Below are 14,919 nucleotides of genomic sequence, written 5' to 3'. Positions count from 1 at the left end.
TGTCCCTGACTTATTTGGAGATTTCCTTGGTCTTCTTGGGGTTGTTTTGTTAGTGGTGCCTCTTGCTTAATGGTGTTGCAGCCTCTGTGGCCTTTCAGAAAAGGTGTGTGTATGACAGACCATATAGATAAATAGAACCCGGCACTCAACTTGAGTCAAACTGGTGGTATTTTATTTCGTAGTATGAAAAACGTTTCGGCCTGGTCTGGCCTTCGTCAGTTACGTACTAAGAAGAGTTTAGGAGAACCGCTGAGGAAATGCTACTGTAAGCGAGGTAAATCGCAGGGAAATCCCTTAGGAGATGTCTGTCTCCGATCAATGCCGCGGCTGCGGGCTGTAGTAGAGGCGGGTCAGGACGCGGTGTCCACCGCTGTCAAGGAGGATGCCCGAGTCCATAGTACATGCCTGCGCAAGGCAAGATTGCCTTGTGCAGGCATATACTACGGAGGACAGAGAATGAACTTCAATCCAATATTGCAGCCAGCATGCAGTCAGCGGGTAAGGAAAGGGTGAATCAAACACCCAAAAACCCCGCCTCCATGGCTAAAGATTGTTCCCTCCAAATTCAGGTGACAGTGTCCCTTTAAAAAAAAAAAAAAGTTTTGTTTGCCATGGTTATATTAAACTTTCCTGGTTATAAAGCAACAGTGGGCCAAGGGTGTCGGAAGTGAATGCAGGCGGCCGTATAGAACTGCACCGGAAGCCAGACCAAAGCCGCACAAATCAAATTGCTCATCTTATTGGTAAAATTTAGCAGAATTTTTTTTTAAGCTAGGTTCATGTTAACAGTAGTATACTGCGCAGTCACTGATCACTTGACAGTAGTGTATAATCGGGTCCTTTCGTTAAACTCAATCTGACAGGTGCCCCGCCCCTATCAAAGTGTATCAAAGTGTGTAACCCCTCCCCTCTCCTTGTCTCACGGCTGGTATCCAGCTGTCCCTCCTTGTTTGATTTCCCCTTTTGATATAGTTTGATATTATTCTCGTATTTGTTTTATATTAGATTTTATACGTAGCTCGAGTTTGATTCTGTAAGCTGTGTTTTATTCACAGTGTACAGATATAGTGCAGAACTTTGTTTTATAACACAACCAGCTGTTTATTTGTGTTTCTACTGACCATTAACTAAATGTTTATTTTCACAAACAGAAGAGACAGATTTTCTGTTTGTACCTGTATTGTACCTGTAGGGTTATGTAGGGTTATCTGCGGGTCATTTGCCCGGGCAGTGTGTTTTATTTATGTTTTTATAACGCACCATGTTTGATATTTGCTTTCTCTTTTTTGTGTCTGTAGATGTCATCTGAGAAGTTATTTGTGTTTCTACTGACCATTAACTAAATGCTTATTTACACAAACAGAAAAGACAGATTTTCTGTTTGTACCTGTAGGGTTATCTGCGGGTCAGTGGTTTATAACACCTAGGTCATTTGTTTTTGTTCTGTAAGCTGTGTTTATTCACAGTGTACCAGATTTTCCTATGGTTATGTAGGGTTATCTGCGGGTCATAGCAAGTGGTAATGCCAAATTCTGAAAATAGCCATTTTATATTGAATTACTAACATTTTTCTATTTTAGCGCTGCCACATCCACATATATTATTCCAGCTTTCTTTAATTCTGCATTATTTTATCACACATTAATTTCACAGCTGATGAAAATAGCCATTTTATATTGCATTACTGCAGCTCGCGGAGCGTTACCACTGGACTCGTTTCTCAATTAATTTCCCAGCTGGCGGCGCTATCTATAATTATGCTTATACCTTAGGTGTGTATTTACATGGCACTGTAATTCGCACTTTTACACACTATATGTGGATTACAGCCGGTATACAGTAACAGTCGGCATGACTGAGTGTAATATTGCACTCAATACTGTGCAAAGGGTCTGAATACTTATGTCCGTGTGATATTTCTGTTTTTCTTTTTAATAAATTCGCAAAAAAAAATCTACATTTCTGTTTTGTTCAGGCATGATGGAGTGCAGAGTGTACATTAATATATATATCTCAGAATGCAGCTGAATAGTATTGCTAATTAGTCCATATAAATAGAAAATTATGTAGAAACCCAAAGTTTTGATAAGCGTATGAAAATACACCAATATTAACTATTTGTGCTATTTTAGGCGCAAATTTGGTCTATATGTATAACAGTCAGGAGTTGGGGCGGTGAAATATGTGTTACAAGCGTAGTGAATTGCAGATATATTCTGTAGTGTATGTCATTTTGAGAAATGTGTAGCATAACCAATTACCTATCACGACAACTAGATGGCAGAATATCATATTAATTATACATTGGGGTTTACTTTTGGAAACTTACAAATTCATTGGAAAATTTTTAACCCATTATTGCTTAGGCAAATTCATTGGAAATTATAAATTTATTGTACTAACTACATGCACTCATATTGATAAAACTTTACCTCAGCCTCTATGATTGTTACTTTTGCACACGTATTACTGTTTTTCTTATTTTTTGTGTAAAATCTCGGTTAGGCAGGCACGAACACACAGATTTTCTGTTTGTACCTGTATTGTACCTGTAGGGTTATGTAGGGTTATCTGCGGGTCACGTTTTTCTATTTTAGCACTGCCACATCCACATATATTATTCCAGCTTTCTTTAATTCTGCATTATTTTATCACACATAGGGCGATGAAATATGTGTTACAAGCGTAGTGAATTGCAGATATATTCTGCAGTGTATGTCATTTTGAGAAATGTGTAGCATAACCAATTACCTATCACGGCAACTAGATGGCAGAATATCATATTAATTATACATTGGGGTTTACTTTTGGAAACTTACAAATTCATTGGAAAATTTTTAACCCATTATTGCTTAGGCAAATTCATTGGAAATTATAAATTTATTGTACTAACTACATGCACTCATATTGATAAAACTTTACCTCAGCCTCTATGATTGTTACTTTTGCACACGTATTACTGTTTTTCTTATTTTTTGTGTAAAATCTCGGTCAGGCAGGCACAAACACACACAACAAACACACATAACATACAAAACACACACAACACATACAACACACACGACAAACATACACACACAACACACAGAACACATACAACACATGCGACACACACAACGCACACACAACAAACACACAGAACACACACACACACAAGAAATAGGCATTTAGGACTTATTTATGTTATTATGTTTATGCACTTTGCCTGTGCTGTCTATAATTTGACTCCTTTTTATTCAAAGACAGTTAACATATGCAGACTTTTAAAGCTTTTTTACATTTCTATTGGTGTTACATTTCTATTGGTGTTACTTTTGCACATGTATTACTGGATTCTTTAAAAATATGAATATAATCTAGTTTACTTATGTTGCGGTATTTTATTTTCCTGGTGTTACTTTTGCACACGTATTACTGTTTTTCTTATTTTTTTGTGTAAAATCTCGGTCAGGCAGGCACGAACACACACACACACACAACACACAGAACCCACACACAACAAACACACATAACATACAAAACACACAACACATACAACACACACGACAAACATACACACACAACATACAGAACACATACAACACATGCGGCACACACAACACACACACACACAACAAATACACAGAACACACACACACACAAGAAATAGACATTTAGGACTTATTTATGTTATTATGTTTTTGTTTTTATATGAAGTTGTTATGAGTTTACTGCAGTTATCAGAGCAATGTATTTAGTTTACACAACAGTCACACAGGCCATAATGATAGTGTATCTGCAGCATGTTATTTAGTGTGTTTTATTCATGTCTTTATAACACACCATTTTTGATATTGTTAATTTGATTCTGTGTCCCGCCTTGTTTGATTTCCCCTTTTGATATAGTTTGATGGCTTACAAAGACATTTCAATAATATAATTGCTATCAGATGCTAGCTATAAGTGTGAAACTGACAGACAAGCACAGCTGTGTCTCTACAGGACATGCTGGTCACTAGACAGCCAGAGTTTCTGTGGGGGAGATATACTAACAGTCAGAGTTTCAGAGGACCGAAGTTTATAACTCCAGTCTCATTGTATTTTATCCCCAATGATCACATAGAGTGCAAAATTGTGTTTATACCAACAGTCAGAGTTTCTGTTGACCCAAAAACCGGTGTAGAACGTACACAGAGAGCAACTTACAATATTTACTAAGGTGGCTGAAATGAGTTTACTGTAGTTATCAGAGCATTGTATTTTACAAAGACATTTCAATACTATAAAATTTTGTGCTTTATAATGTATCACAGTAGTTTCATGTGAAGTTACATCTTAGGAGCTGTTCAGACTATTGTAATATCTGTAGCTTAAAATAGAGCCAAATAGCTACTTTCAAATCCGGACATACACCATTGATTTTCTTCACAAATGGATCCAATATACACTATATCTCCTTCCTCTATATATATAGTTTGTAACATTTTGGCTCAAATACAGACGGCAGGCAGCCTATTTACACTGCACTTTATAAAATCTTTCGTTTAAAAGGTTATTCTGTATTTCTAAAGTGCAACTCTGGCTCGATAAGCGAGTAATTCTAAAAGCACAGTCAAACATATGTATCACAGTTTGTTTTTCTGCGTTATGGTTTAAAGTTATAAGCATTTAAATATTAATTTTCTCATTAGATATGTGACTTGCGCTATTTATTTGCTTAGGCTAGATCATTTACAGTTTAACAATACATTTTATCACAAAAAATGACCTTATCTGGGTACCTAGAAATAACCTATCAGCATTAGTAAGCCACTTTCTTTTTGCATTATCAAGAACCCTTGGGTTAAGATAACGTAAGTTTATATGCATAAATCATTTAATATAGCGCACCAAACATGATATGGTTTTTGATTTCTCTGAACTGCCGCAAACAAAACATATAAGGTTAAAAATATGAATATTATTGAATATAATGTTTTACTTTTGTTTACAGTATTTTATTTTCCGGGGGCTACTTTTGTTCATGTACTACTGGATTCTTCTTCAGTTGTGATTTTTACCTTTTCTATATAAATATGGGTAAATGAATTGGCCATTATAGAACCATTTTGAATCCGTGCTTTGGCGGCCTTAAACATTTTGTATAACAGATGTGTTTCTCCTGATTTTTCTTGGTTAAGGGATCACTGATGTTTTAATAAACTTTGAATAAATAACTGGGCATACATAAGAAACCTTGCAATATAAACTTACGTTATCTTAACCCAAGGGTTCTTGATAATGCAAAAAGAAAGTGGCTTACTAATGCTGATAGGTTATTTCTAGGTACCCAGATAAGGTCATTTTTTGTGATAAAATGTATTGTTAAACTGTAAATGATCTAGCCTAAGCAAATAAATAGCGCAAGTCACATATCTAATGAGAAAATTAATATTTAAATGCTTATAACTTTAAACCATAACGCAGAAAAACAAACTGTGATACATATGTTTGACTGTGCTTTTAGAATTACTCGCTTATCGAGCCAGAGTTGCGCTTTAGAAATACAGAATAACCTTTCAAACGAAAGATTTTATAAAGTGCAGTGTAAATAGGCTGCCTGCCGTCTGTATTTGAGCCAGAATGTTACAAACTATATATATAGAGGAAGGAGATATAGTGTATATTGGATCCATTTGTGAAGAAAATCAATGGTGTATGTCCGGATTTGAAAGTAGCTATTTGGCTCTATTTTAAGCTACAGATATTACAATAGTCTGAACAGCTCCTAAGATGTAACTTCACATGAAACTACTGTGATACATTATAAAGCACAAAATAGTTTTGAAGCTTTGTGTAGAAATATATCAGACAAAGAATATAAAACTACTAGACACTCTAAAAGGATGGTTAAAGGTAACTATTAATATGAATACTAGTGATTATAAAAACAAAATAAGTCATACCTGTGCACATACACACCGCCTTTGTAAGTTTCCAAAAGTAAACCCCAATGCATAATTAATATGATATTCAGCCATCTAGTGGCCGTGATAGGTAATTGGTTATGCTACACATTTCTCAAAATGCCATACACTTCAGAATATATTTGCAACTCATCACACATGTAACACATATTTCTTCGCCCCAACTACTGACTGTTATGCATATAGACCAAATTTGAGCCTAAAATAGCACAAATAGTTAATACTGGTGTATTTTCATACACTTATCAAAACTTTGGGATATGCTGATGTGCTCGAGCTAAAAGTTATACGATTGTTTCTTACGGGTTTTGGGCTAACCAAGAAGCTTTTTATGCATAATTTCATAGTATAGTATGCCTATAGAAATCATTAGTCATTCAATATAAAATGGTTATTTTCTGAATTCGTCGTTATAAATCCAATTTCCAATGTCTCTGGTGTGCCCAGCACGTCTTGTAGAGATACAGCTGTGCCTGCCTGACCGAGATTTTACACAAAAAAACAAGAAAAAGCAGCGGCCATGCCAAAAAAAGGGGGGTCACCAGACATCCTGGATTTGTACAGAAATAAGCCAGTAGCAGTATAGTACTGTCAGTAAACCATTTTTATATTCTGTAAGAATTTTTATAGTATTGAAATGTCTTTGTAAAATACAATGCTCTGATAACTACAGTAAACTCATTTCAGCCACCTTAGTAAATATTGTAAGTTGCTCTCTGTGTACGTTCTACACCGGTTTTTGGGTCAACAGAAACTCTGACTGTTGGTATAAACACAATTTTGCACTCTATGTGATCATTGGGGATAAAATACAATGAGACTGGAGTTATAAACTTCGGTCCTCTGAAACTCTGACTGTTAGTATATCTCCCCCACAGAAACTCTGGCTGTCTAGTGACCAGCATGTCCTGTAGAGACACAGCTGTGCTTGTCTGTCAGTTTCACACTTATAGCTAGCATCTGATAGCAATTATATTATTGAAATGTCTTTGTAAGCCATCAAACTATATCAAAAGGGGAAATCAAACAAGGCGGGACACAGAATCAAATTAACAATATCAAAAATGGTGTGTTATAAAGACATGAATAAAACACACTAAATAACATGCTGCAGATACACTATCATTATGGCCTGTGTGACTGTTGTGTAAACTAAATACATTGCTCTGATAACTGCAGTAAACTCATAACAACTTCATATAAAAACAAAAACATAATAACATAAATGAGTCCTAAATGTCTATTTCTTGTGTGTGTGTGTTCTGTGTATTTGTTGTGTGTGTGTGTGTTGTGTGTGCCGCATGTGTTGTATGTGTTCTGTATGTTGTGTGTGTATGTTTGTCGTGTGTGTTGTATGTGTTGTGTGTTTTGTATGTTATGTGTGTTTGTTGTGTGTGGGTTCTGTGTGTTGTGTGTGTGTGTGTGTTCGTGCCTGCCTGACCGAGATAGTAACACCAATAGAAATGTAACACCAATAGAAATGTAAAAAAGCTTTAAAAGTCTGCATATGTTAACTGTCTTTGAATAAAAAGGAGTCAAATTATAGACAGCACAGGCAAAGTGCATAAACATAATAATATAAATAAGTCCTAAATGCCTATTTCTTGTGTGTGTGTGTTCTGTGTGTTTGTTGTGTGTGCGTTGTGTGTGTCGCATGTGTTGTATGTGTTCTGTATGTTGTGTGTGTATGTTTGTCGTGTGTGTTGTATGTGTTGTGTGTGTTTTGTATGTTATGTGTGTTTGTTGTGTGTGTTCGTGCCTGCCTGACCGAGATTTTACACAAAAAATAAGAAAAACAGTAATACGTGTGCAAAAGTAACAATCATAGAGGCTGAGGTAATATTTTATCAATATGAGTGCATGTAGTTAGTACAATAAATTTATAATTTCCAATGAATTTGCCTAATCAATAATGGCTTAAAAATTTTCCAATGAATTTGTAAGTTTCCAAAAGTAAACCCCAATGTATAATTAATATGATATTCTGCCATCTAGTTGCCGTGATAGGTAATTGGTTATGCTACACATTTCTCAAAATGACATACACTACAGAATATATCTGCAATTCACTACGCTTGTAACACATATTTCACCGCCCCAACTAGTCCTGACTGTTATACATATAGACCAAATTTGTGCCTAAAATAGCACAAATAGTTAATATTGGTGTATTTTCATACACTTATCAAAACTTTGGGTTTCTACATAATTTTCTATTTATATGGACTAATTAGCAATACTATTCAGCTGCATTCTGAGATATATATATTAATGTACACTCTGCACTCCATCATGCCTGAACAAAACAGAAATGTAGATTTTTTTTTGCGAATTTATTAAAAAAAAAAACTGAAATATCACACGGACATAAGTATTCAGACCCTTTGCACAGTATTGAGTGCAATATTACACTCAGTCATGCCGACTGTTACTGTATACCGGCTGTAATCCACATATAGTGTGTAAAAGTGCGAATTACAGTGCCATGTAAATACACGCCTAAGGTATAAGCATAATTATAGATAGCGCCGCCAGCTGGGAAATTAATTGAGAAACGAGTCCAGTGGTAACGCTCCGCGAGCTGCAGTAATTCAATATAAAATGGCTATTTTCATCAGCTGTGAAATTAATGTGTGATAAAATAATGCAGAATTAAAGAAAGCTGGAATAATATATGTGGATGTGGCAGCGCTAAAATAGAAAAATGTTAGTAATTCAATATAAAATGGCTATTTTCAGAATTTGGCATTACCACTTGCTATGACCCGCAGATAACCCTACATAACCATAGGAAAATCTGGTACACTGTGAATAAACACAGCTTACAGAACAAAAACAAATGACCTAGGTGTTATAAACCACTGACCCGCAGATAACCCTACAGGTACAAACAGAAAATCTGTCTTTTCTGTTTGTGTAAATAAGCATTTAGTTAATGGTCAGTAGAAACACAAATAACTTCTCAGATGACATCTACAGACACAAAAAAGAGAAAGCAAATATCAAACATGGTGCGTTATAAAAACATAAATAAAACACACTGCCCGGGCAAATGACCCGCAGATAACCCTACATAACCCTACAGGTACAATACAGGTACAAACAGAAAATCTGTCTCTTCTGTTTGTGAAAATAAACATTTAGTTAATGGTCAGTAGAAACACAAATAAACAGCTGGTTGTGTTATAAAACAAAGTTCTGCACTATATCTGTACACTGTGAATAAAACACAGCTTACAGAATCAAACTCGAGCTACGTATAAAATCTAATATAAAACAAATACGAGAATAATATCAAACTATATCAAAAGGGGAAATCAAACAAGGAGGGACAGCTGGATACCAGCCGTGAGACAAGGAGAGGGGAGGGGTTACACACTTTGATACACTTTGATAGGGGCGGGGCACCTGTCAGATTGAGTTTGACGAAAGGACCCGATTATACACTACTCTTGACAAAACTCCATTAACAAGGTTTTGTAGTGTGCTTATTGGTAAAAATTGTATATACTTCACCTGTAGAAAAAAAACAAACCCTCAAAGCCAAAGCCATGGCAGTTCATGGTGTGATGTGTTGTGGAAAGACGATTTAGTTGCATTTTTTGCTGAATTTTCTAAAGTCATGTATGTGTATACATTACAGTTTAGAGCAACATTAGAGTCAGAAATTTTGCTGGATCCTGTTCCATTTTAAGAAGTCTCAGGCTGTTAAATAGCAGACACAGACAGCATAGGGCCCCTGTACAAAAACAGAATATGGGCCTTTTGTAGTCCAATAGCTCATCATACTGCACAACTCCATCTTATTTGGAGATGTGAATGGACCCCCTTACCTCTTGGTCCCATATGCAGCTACCCAGATTGAACCAATACTATGTCTACCCCTCAACCAAATCCCTGCATATTTCCTCCTACCAGTTGACATCCCCGGTGCCTTTTCTGATTAGCAGTCTATGCCGAAACAATGACATCGCACCAGAACTACTAATTAGAAGAAGAGGTGCTAGGAATGTCAAGAGGTAAGACAATGTTCACAGGACTCTGGTCACCACAAACGATTCATGGACCAGGGTAATGCTAATCTTTGAGGTTTGGTACAAAGCTTGGAGGCCCAGCACCTTTTTACCTTAATAACTAATGTTACTTATTATTTATTTGTATTTTTTTTAGATAGATAGCTAGATAGAAGGATAGATAGATAATAGATAGATAGTTAATAGATAGATAGATAGATAGATAGGTAATAGATAGATAGATAGATAGATAGATAGAGATAGATGATAGATGAAAGGATAGATAGATAGAAGGAAACATAGATAAATAAGATATACATAGATAGATGATAGATGTACTAATGTGACGTGTTTTTAATGTGTTAAAAAAATTAGATTTAAAAAAAAAATGTATTATCAGCTGCTGTAATGTAATCTTTTCTAGATGAACTTTGATCAATTTATTTATTTAGATAACTGCATGGAAATTCACTAAGCCCTTGGGGTGAAATTCCAACAATGTAATGACATCGATGAGAACTAGGGTTAGGCACAGAAGTTAGTACTGTAACACTTCCGGCTTTGCTTATTTCCTATCCCTTATTGAAGAGTTATTCATCATTGGTGTTTGCTCCTTTACAAAACCACAGCTTTGTTGTGACGGTGAGTCTTACTGTGTGTCAATGACATTATGATGAAGTTATATCTATAGTACATTACTGATTACAATACTCATAATCAAAAGATTTAAATGAGGCTTAAAAGGTGGCTGGAAATTATGTACACTTTAATATTTATTTATTTATAATATTTATAATATAAATGTATAATTTAAATATTATTATTATTGTTTAATTATTTCTGTTGTTTTAGTTACTATAATAAAAAATAACTATGACAACGCAATCACAGACTGACCCTGAGTTAATGGGCCTGGAGGATGAAGAGCTATGGGAAATGATTGAAAGGCACAGATGTAAAATTGTACAAAGACTGTCCCCAGAACGCCTCACACCATATCTGCGTCAAGCTAGAGTCATAGATGCCATGGATGAAGAGGATATTCTACACTGTGCAAAGTTTTCTACAAGGGCCATGAGAATGGGTGAGTCTTATAAGCAAACCTGAAAAACAGTTGTGTGCAGTATAGGTTGAAAAATGTATTATTCTAGACAGCACGGTGGCTTAGTGGTTAGCATGATTACTTTGTAGCGCTGGGGTCCTTAGATCAAATCCCACCATGGATGGTATCTGCAAGGATGTTCTCCCCGTGTTTGCGTGGGTGTCCTTCGGGTTCTCCGGTTTCCTCCCACACACCAAAGACATACTGATAGGTAATTTAGATTGTGAGCCCCATTGGGGACAGATAAAATGCTGCGGAATATGATGGCGTTATATCAGTAAGCATACTATGTGTGTAGAGCAGACATCTGCAGGAAACACAGTCACTGCATCTTCTCCATAAGTAGAACAAAGTACGGTAATTTAAGGCTTTTAACACACGCAAAATATTCCAGTTGAAACAATTAGGATCTTCTTTAAGGTTATAATCATATGTAGTCAATATAATATCATTTGACTTTGATCAATACAAATGGTACTTATCATTAAAAAATATTAACATTTCACAGTAAAACATTTGGCCATCGGGTTCACCATTTGCTAAAACAAAGGAGCAGAAATAAATACAAGAAAAACGTGCCAATTTTATTTATACATTTTTTTGATCACCACCAAAACATTTGTTCACAGTATTGTATAGGTTGTTTCCATAACATAAATTCCAAATATAGGTGCATATTATTTACGGGCTTTTTATGTCTATTTAAAAAAGTTTGAAACAAAAATGTATTTATTGTATTTGTTTTGTACCATTATTTTTACATATCATAGAGGGAACTGTCAGTAAGATCAACCCTCCGAAGTCTATTGATTAAAAAGTTGAATAAAATGATACCTTGATATTTGAGATACGATATCTTATTCCAGAAAAATCTTCATTTTTCTTAAAGAGAACCTGACAGCAGATACATATGTTGCCCAATCCACGGATTACAGTAGCTGCTGTAATCTAATCCTTTCTAGATGAACTTTGTTCATTATTTTATTTATTTTACTATATGGGCTGGTCTCTGTTCTCCTTGCTTGACGTGTTCTCTCCTTTGCAATGCGCACTGACAGTGTGCCCTTTTGCCGGCTCGTTACTTCTCTGTAGACCAAGTGAGGGAGTGCAGTGTCAGTGCACATTCAAAAAAATAAAGCACGGGGAGCGCATACTGAGCATGTGTCAGAATTGAAAACCGGCACATGCTCAGTAGAGCAGCTGCTAGCCCAGCCCCTACAACAAACATCAGTGATAACAATTTTTTTCAAGGTGTCAGCAGATTAGGCAGTGACAGCAGTGACAGCCCAATGATGATATCCAATTTACCTTTTTATTATTTTGTATCTTCCTCAGGGTCAGCATACTCCATTTTTTTATTTTTGTTTTCTAAAGCTATGTTCACAGTATGATTTTGCCTTATTTGTGTTGCTTTTTTCAGAGAATTTCCAAAATAGATGTAAATCGCCTTGTGTTGCTGTAATTTAGTGAGATCATGGCAACAGCAAAAAAAAACAACACAAATCCATGGTGTGAACAGATGGCAAAAATTTTCCAGTTTCATAATTTTCAGATAAAAAAAAGGGTTTATGTTCCGCTATAACCTAAGCTTTCTTTTTTATGTAGGGCACCTACTGGATGTACTTCATACACGAGGGAAGAATGGTGCCATTGCTTTCTTGGAGAGTTTAATGCTGTTGAATCCCAGATTTTATACCCTCATTACTGGGAAAGAAGCAAACAAAGATCCCAATAGTTTTACGAGTAAGAAATGCTTCTTTTTATTATACTTTAGTTCAGTCTTATTTCTAAAGTCATATGTATTTTTGCAATTAATGCTCAAAATCACAATTGAATGCTGTAATGTTGGGCATGTTGCATATATGTTTTTTTACAAAATCAGAATTAACTTGTTAATAAATATCTTTTATCTGCAGAACTTATCGACAGCAGCCAGTTAAGTATTTTTCTCATGAACACACTAAGCAGTCTGCAGGAAGAATTGATGCAGGAGAAACAAGTCAAAGGGACATTGGTCCACCATCTACACAAAATGCGAGAAAAGCAACAACAGTTAAAGGAGGAAGGAGAAAGCATGCGAAGTATGGAGCATGAAAATCAACGACTCCGCAGAGAGATGGATGCCCAGAGTCAAATGATAAGCAAGTTGAAAGATGAGCAGTATGAGCTTTCCATGCGCTACTCCCATGCATTACAGGAGAAGGACAGTGTGCAGAGCAGGAATAGCGAACTGCAGGATCAGGTTAGCATTTTATTTGCTGTTTCAAAAATGTAGATCATCCATCTGTCAGGTCATATAACTCTATTAACCTCCAGATATTGGGTTGATCTGCAGGGTAATGGTGTTGGGAAAGTGCCCAGCCGCTGTACTGAAAGTGCGACACTCAAGAAAGTGCATAAGTGCAGAGCTGGCTGTCAGTCAAAGTGACTGGGCATGGGTACAGCTGCCTCTCTCAGTGCTGCTGTGACGGTACGCCTTTATAACTGAAAGCCAGTGGCTCCAGCAAGGAAAAAAGTTAATTTTCTCCATGAGTGCCACACTTTTGTACTGCAGCCGGACTCCTTCCTAATATTATTAACCTCCAGATTAACACTACAGTATATCTGCAGGTTAATAGCATTATACGTAGTGAGAGGCTCCCTTTAAGAAGTAAACGTCAAGACAAAAAGAAAGCTGATGAAAAAAATAAAATTTATGATGTACTGAATATCAGCTAGTAACTACAGATAGATAGTAACTAGGGTTGAACGAGCACTAAAATGCTAGTATACGAGTATAAAGGAGTCAATGGGAAATCAAAGCATTTTTCTGGCAGACCCTACAAGGAAGTCTAGTCAGTAGTGAAAATGTTGAAATGGCTGGAAAAAGTGCTGAATGGAAGGAGAAGCCTGGAGGCATCTCTGACTCCCAGATCATTGCTGAAAACAATGATTTCACACTTTTACTCCACTTCAAATACTGATAATAAATCATTCAAAATCGACAAGAAATTGGAATTTACAGAAAAAAAATGTTACAAAACATTCTTTCCCGAATAATGACTTGTATATAAGGAAACATTTTTAAATGATTTTTAAAAAAAAATAATTTTGGTAAACAAAAATTGAAATCTTTATTAAAAAATTGGAAATGTTAATGTAATTTATGAAAGAAGCATGAACTGCCAAAAATTTGATGGAAGAGGGACTCAGACACACCCTGTATTAGACATAAAGGAGGGCCTTATATACATTCTGTCCAAATTGTCATGTAGAGGTACTCCTAGACTCATAAAGGCAATACTCTAAGTGCAAAGGCTGCCAAAAATTAGAAGCAGGGTCATCCATACACCCTTGAAGGCACCAACTGTAGTATCTCATTCAAATATTGTGAACAAGGTGTAGTTCTGGTACTCCCGCAATCATTAAAGGTCTGTACCCTGTGCAAAGCCTGCCAAAAATGACAAGCAGTGTCACCCATACACCCTTGAAAGCATCAAATGTAGTACCTCATTCAAATATTACAAAAGTGTAGTTGTGTTACTTCCACACTCATAAAGGCTCTGCACATAGTTCAAAGCCAAAAAAATATAAGATGGTCATCTATACTCCTGTAAAGGCACAAATTTGAGTGCCTTATAAAAAAAAGTTAAGAAAGTGTAGTTCTGGTATTTCTAGACTCGTAAAAGCTATGCACACAGTGGAAAGTAAGAGAAAAATTATAAGCGGGTCATCCATACACCCTTGAAAGCACCAACTGGAGTGACTCATAAAAATTGAGAAAGTCTAGTTTTGGTACTTCTACACTCATAAAGGTTCTGCACACAGCACAAAGCCAGAAAAAAATATAATAGGGTCATCCATAGACCCTTGAAGGCAA

The 14,919-nt window shown here is 35.9% G+C and overlaps 1 protein-coding gene across 2 annotated transcripts in view; it reads left to right on the top strand.

The window, feature by feature from the left end:
- CARD14 (caspase recruitment domain family member 14) overlaps window positions 1-14,919 on the top strand; it is a 152,673-nt gene that overhangs the window by 43,451 nt on the left and 94,303 nt on the right. The window contains exons 1-4 of one of the 2 annotated variants that reach the window (XM_069752426.1): window positions 10,452-10,600; window positions 10,811-11,042; window positions 12,666-12,803; window positions 12,977-13,302. In XM_069752426.1, coding sequence (XP_069608527.1) covers window positions 10,832-11,042; window positions 12,666-12,803; window positions 12,977-13,302 — 675 coding nt within the window. In that variant the 5' untranslated portion in view covers window positions 10,452-10,600; window positions 10,811-10,831. Of the gene's footprint in view, window positions 1-10,451; window positions 10,601-10,810; window positions 11,043-12,665; window positions 12,804-12,976; window positions 13,303-14,919 lie in introns of those variants that run through there. The other variant, XM_069752427.1, reaches the window with a different exon arrangement.

This window comes from Ranitomeya imitator, chromosome 2, assembly GCF_032444005.1.
Source record: "Ranitomeya imitator isolate aRanImi1 chromosome 2, aRanImi1.pri, whole genome shotgun sequence".
Taxonomy (NCBI): domain Eukaryota; kingdom Metazoa; phylum Chordata; class Amphibia; order Anura; family Dendrobatidae; genus Ranitomeya; species Ranitomeya imitator.
Note: the sequence above shows the minus strand (reverse complement) of the source record. Positions and strands in the feature narration are given on the sequence as shown.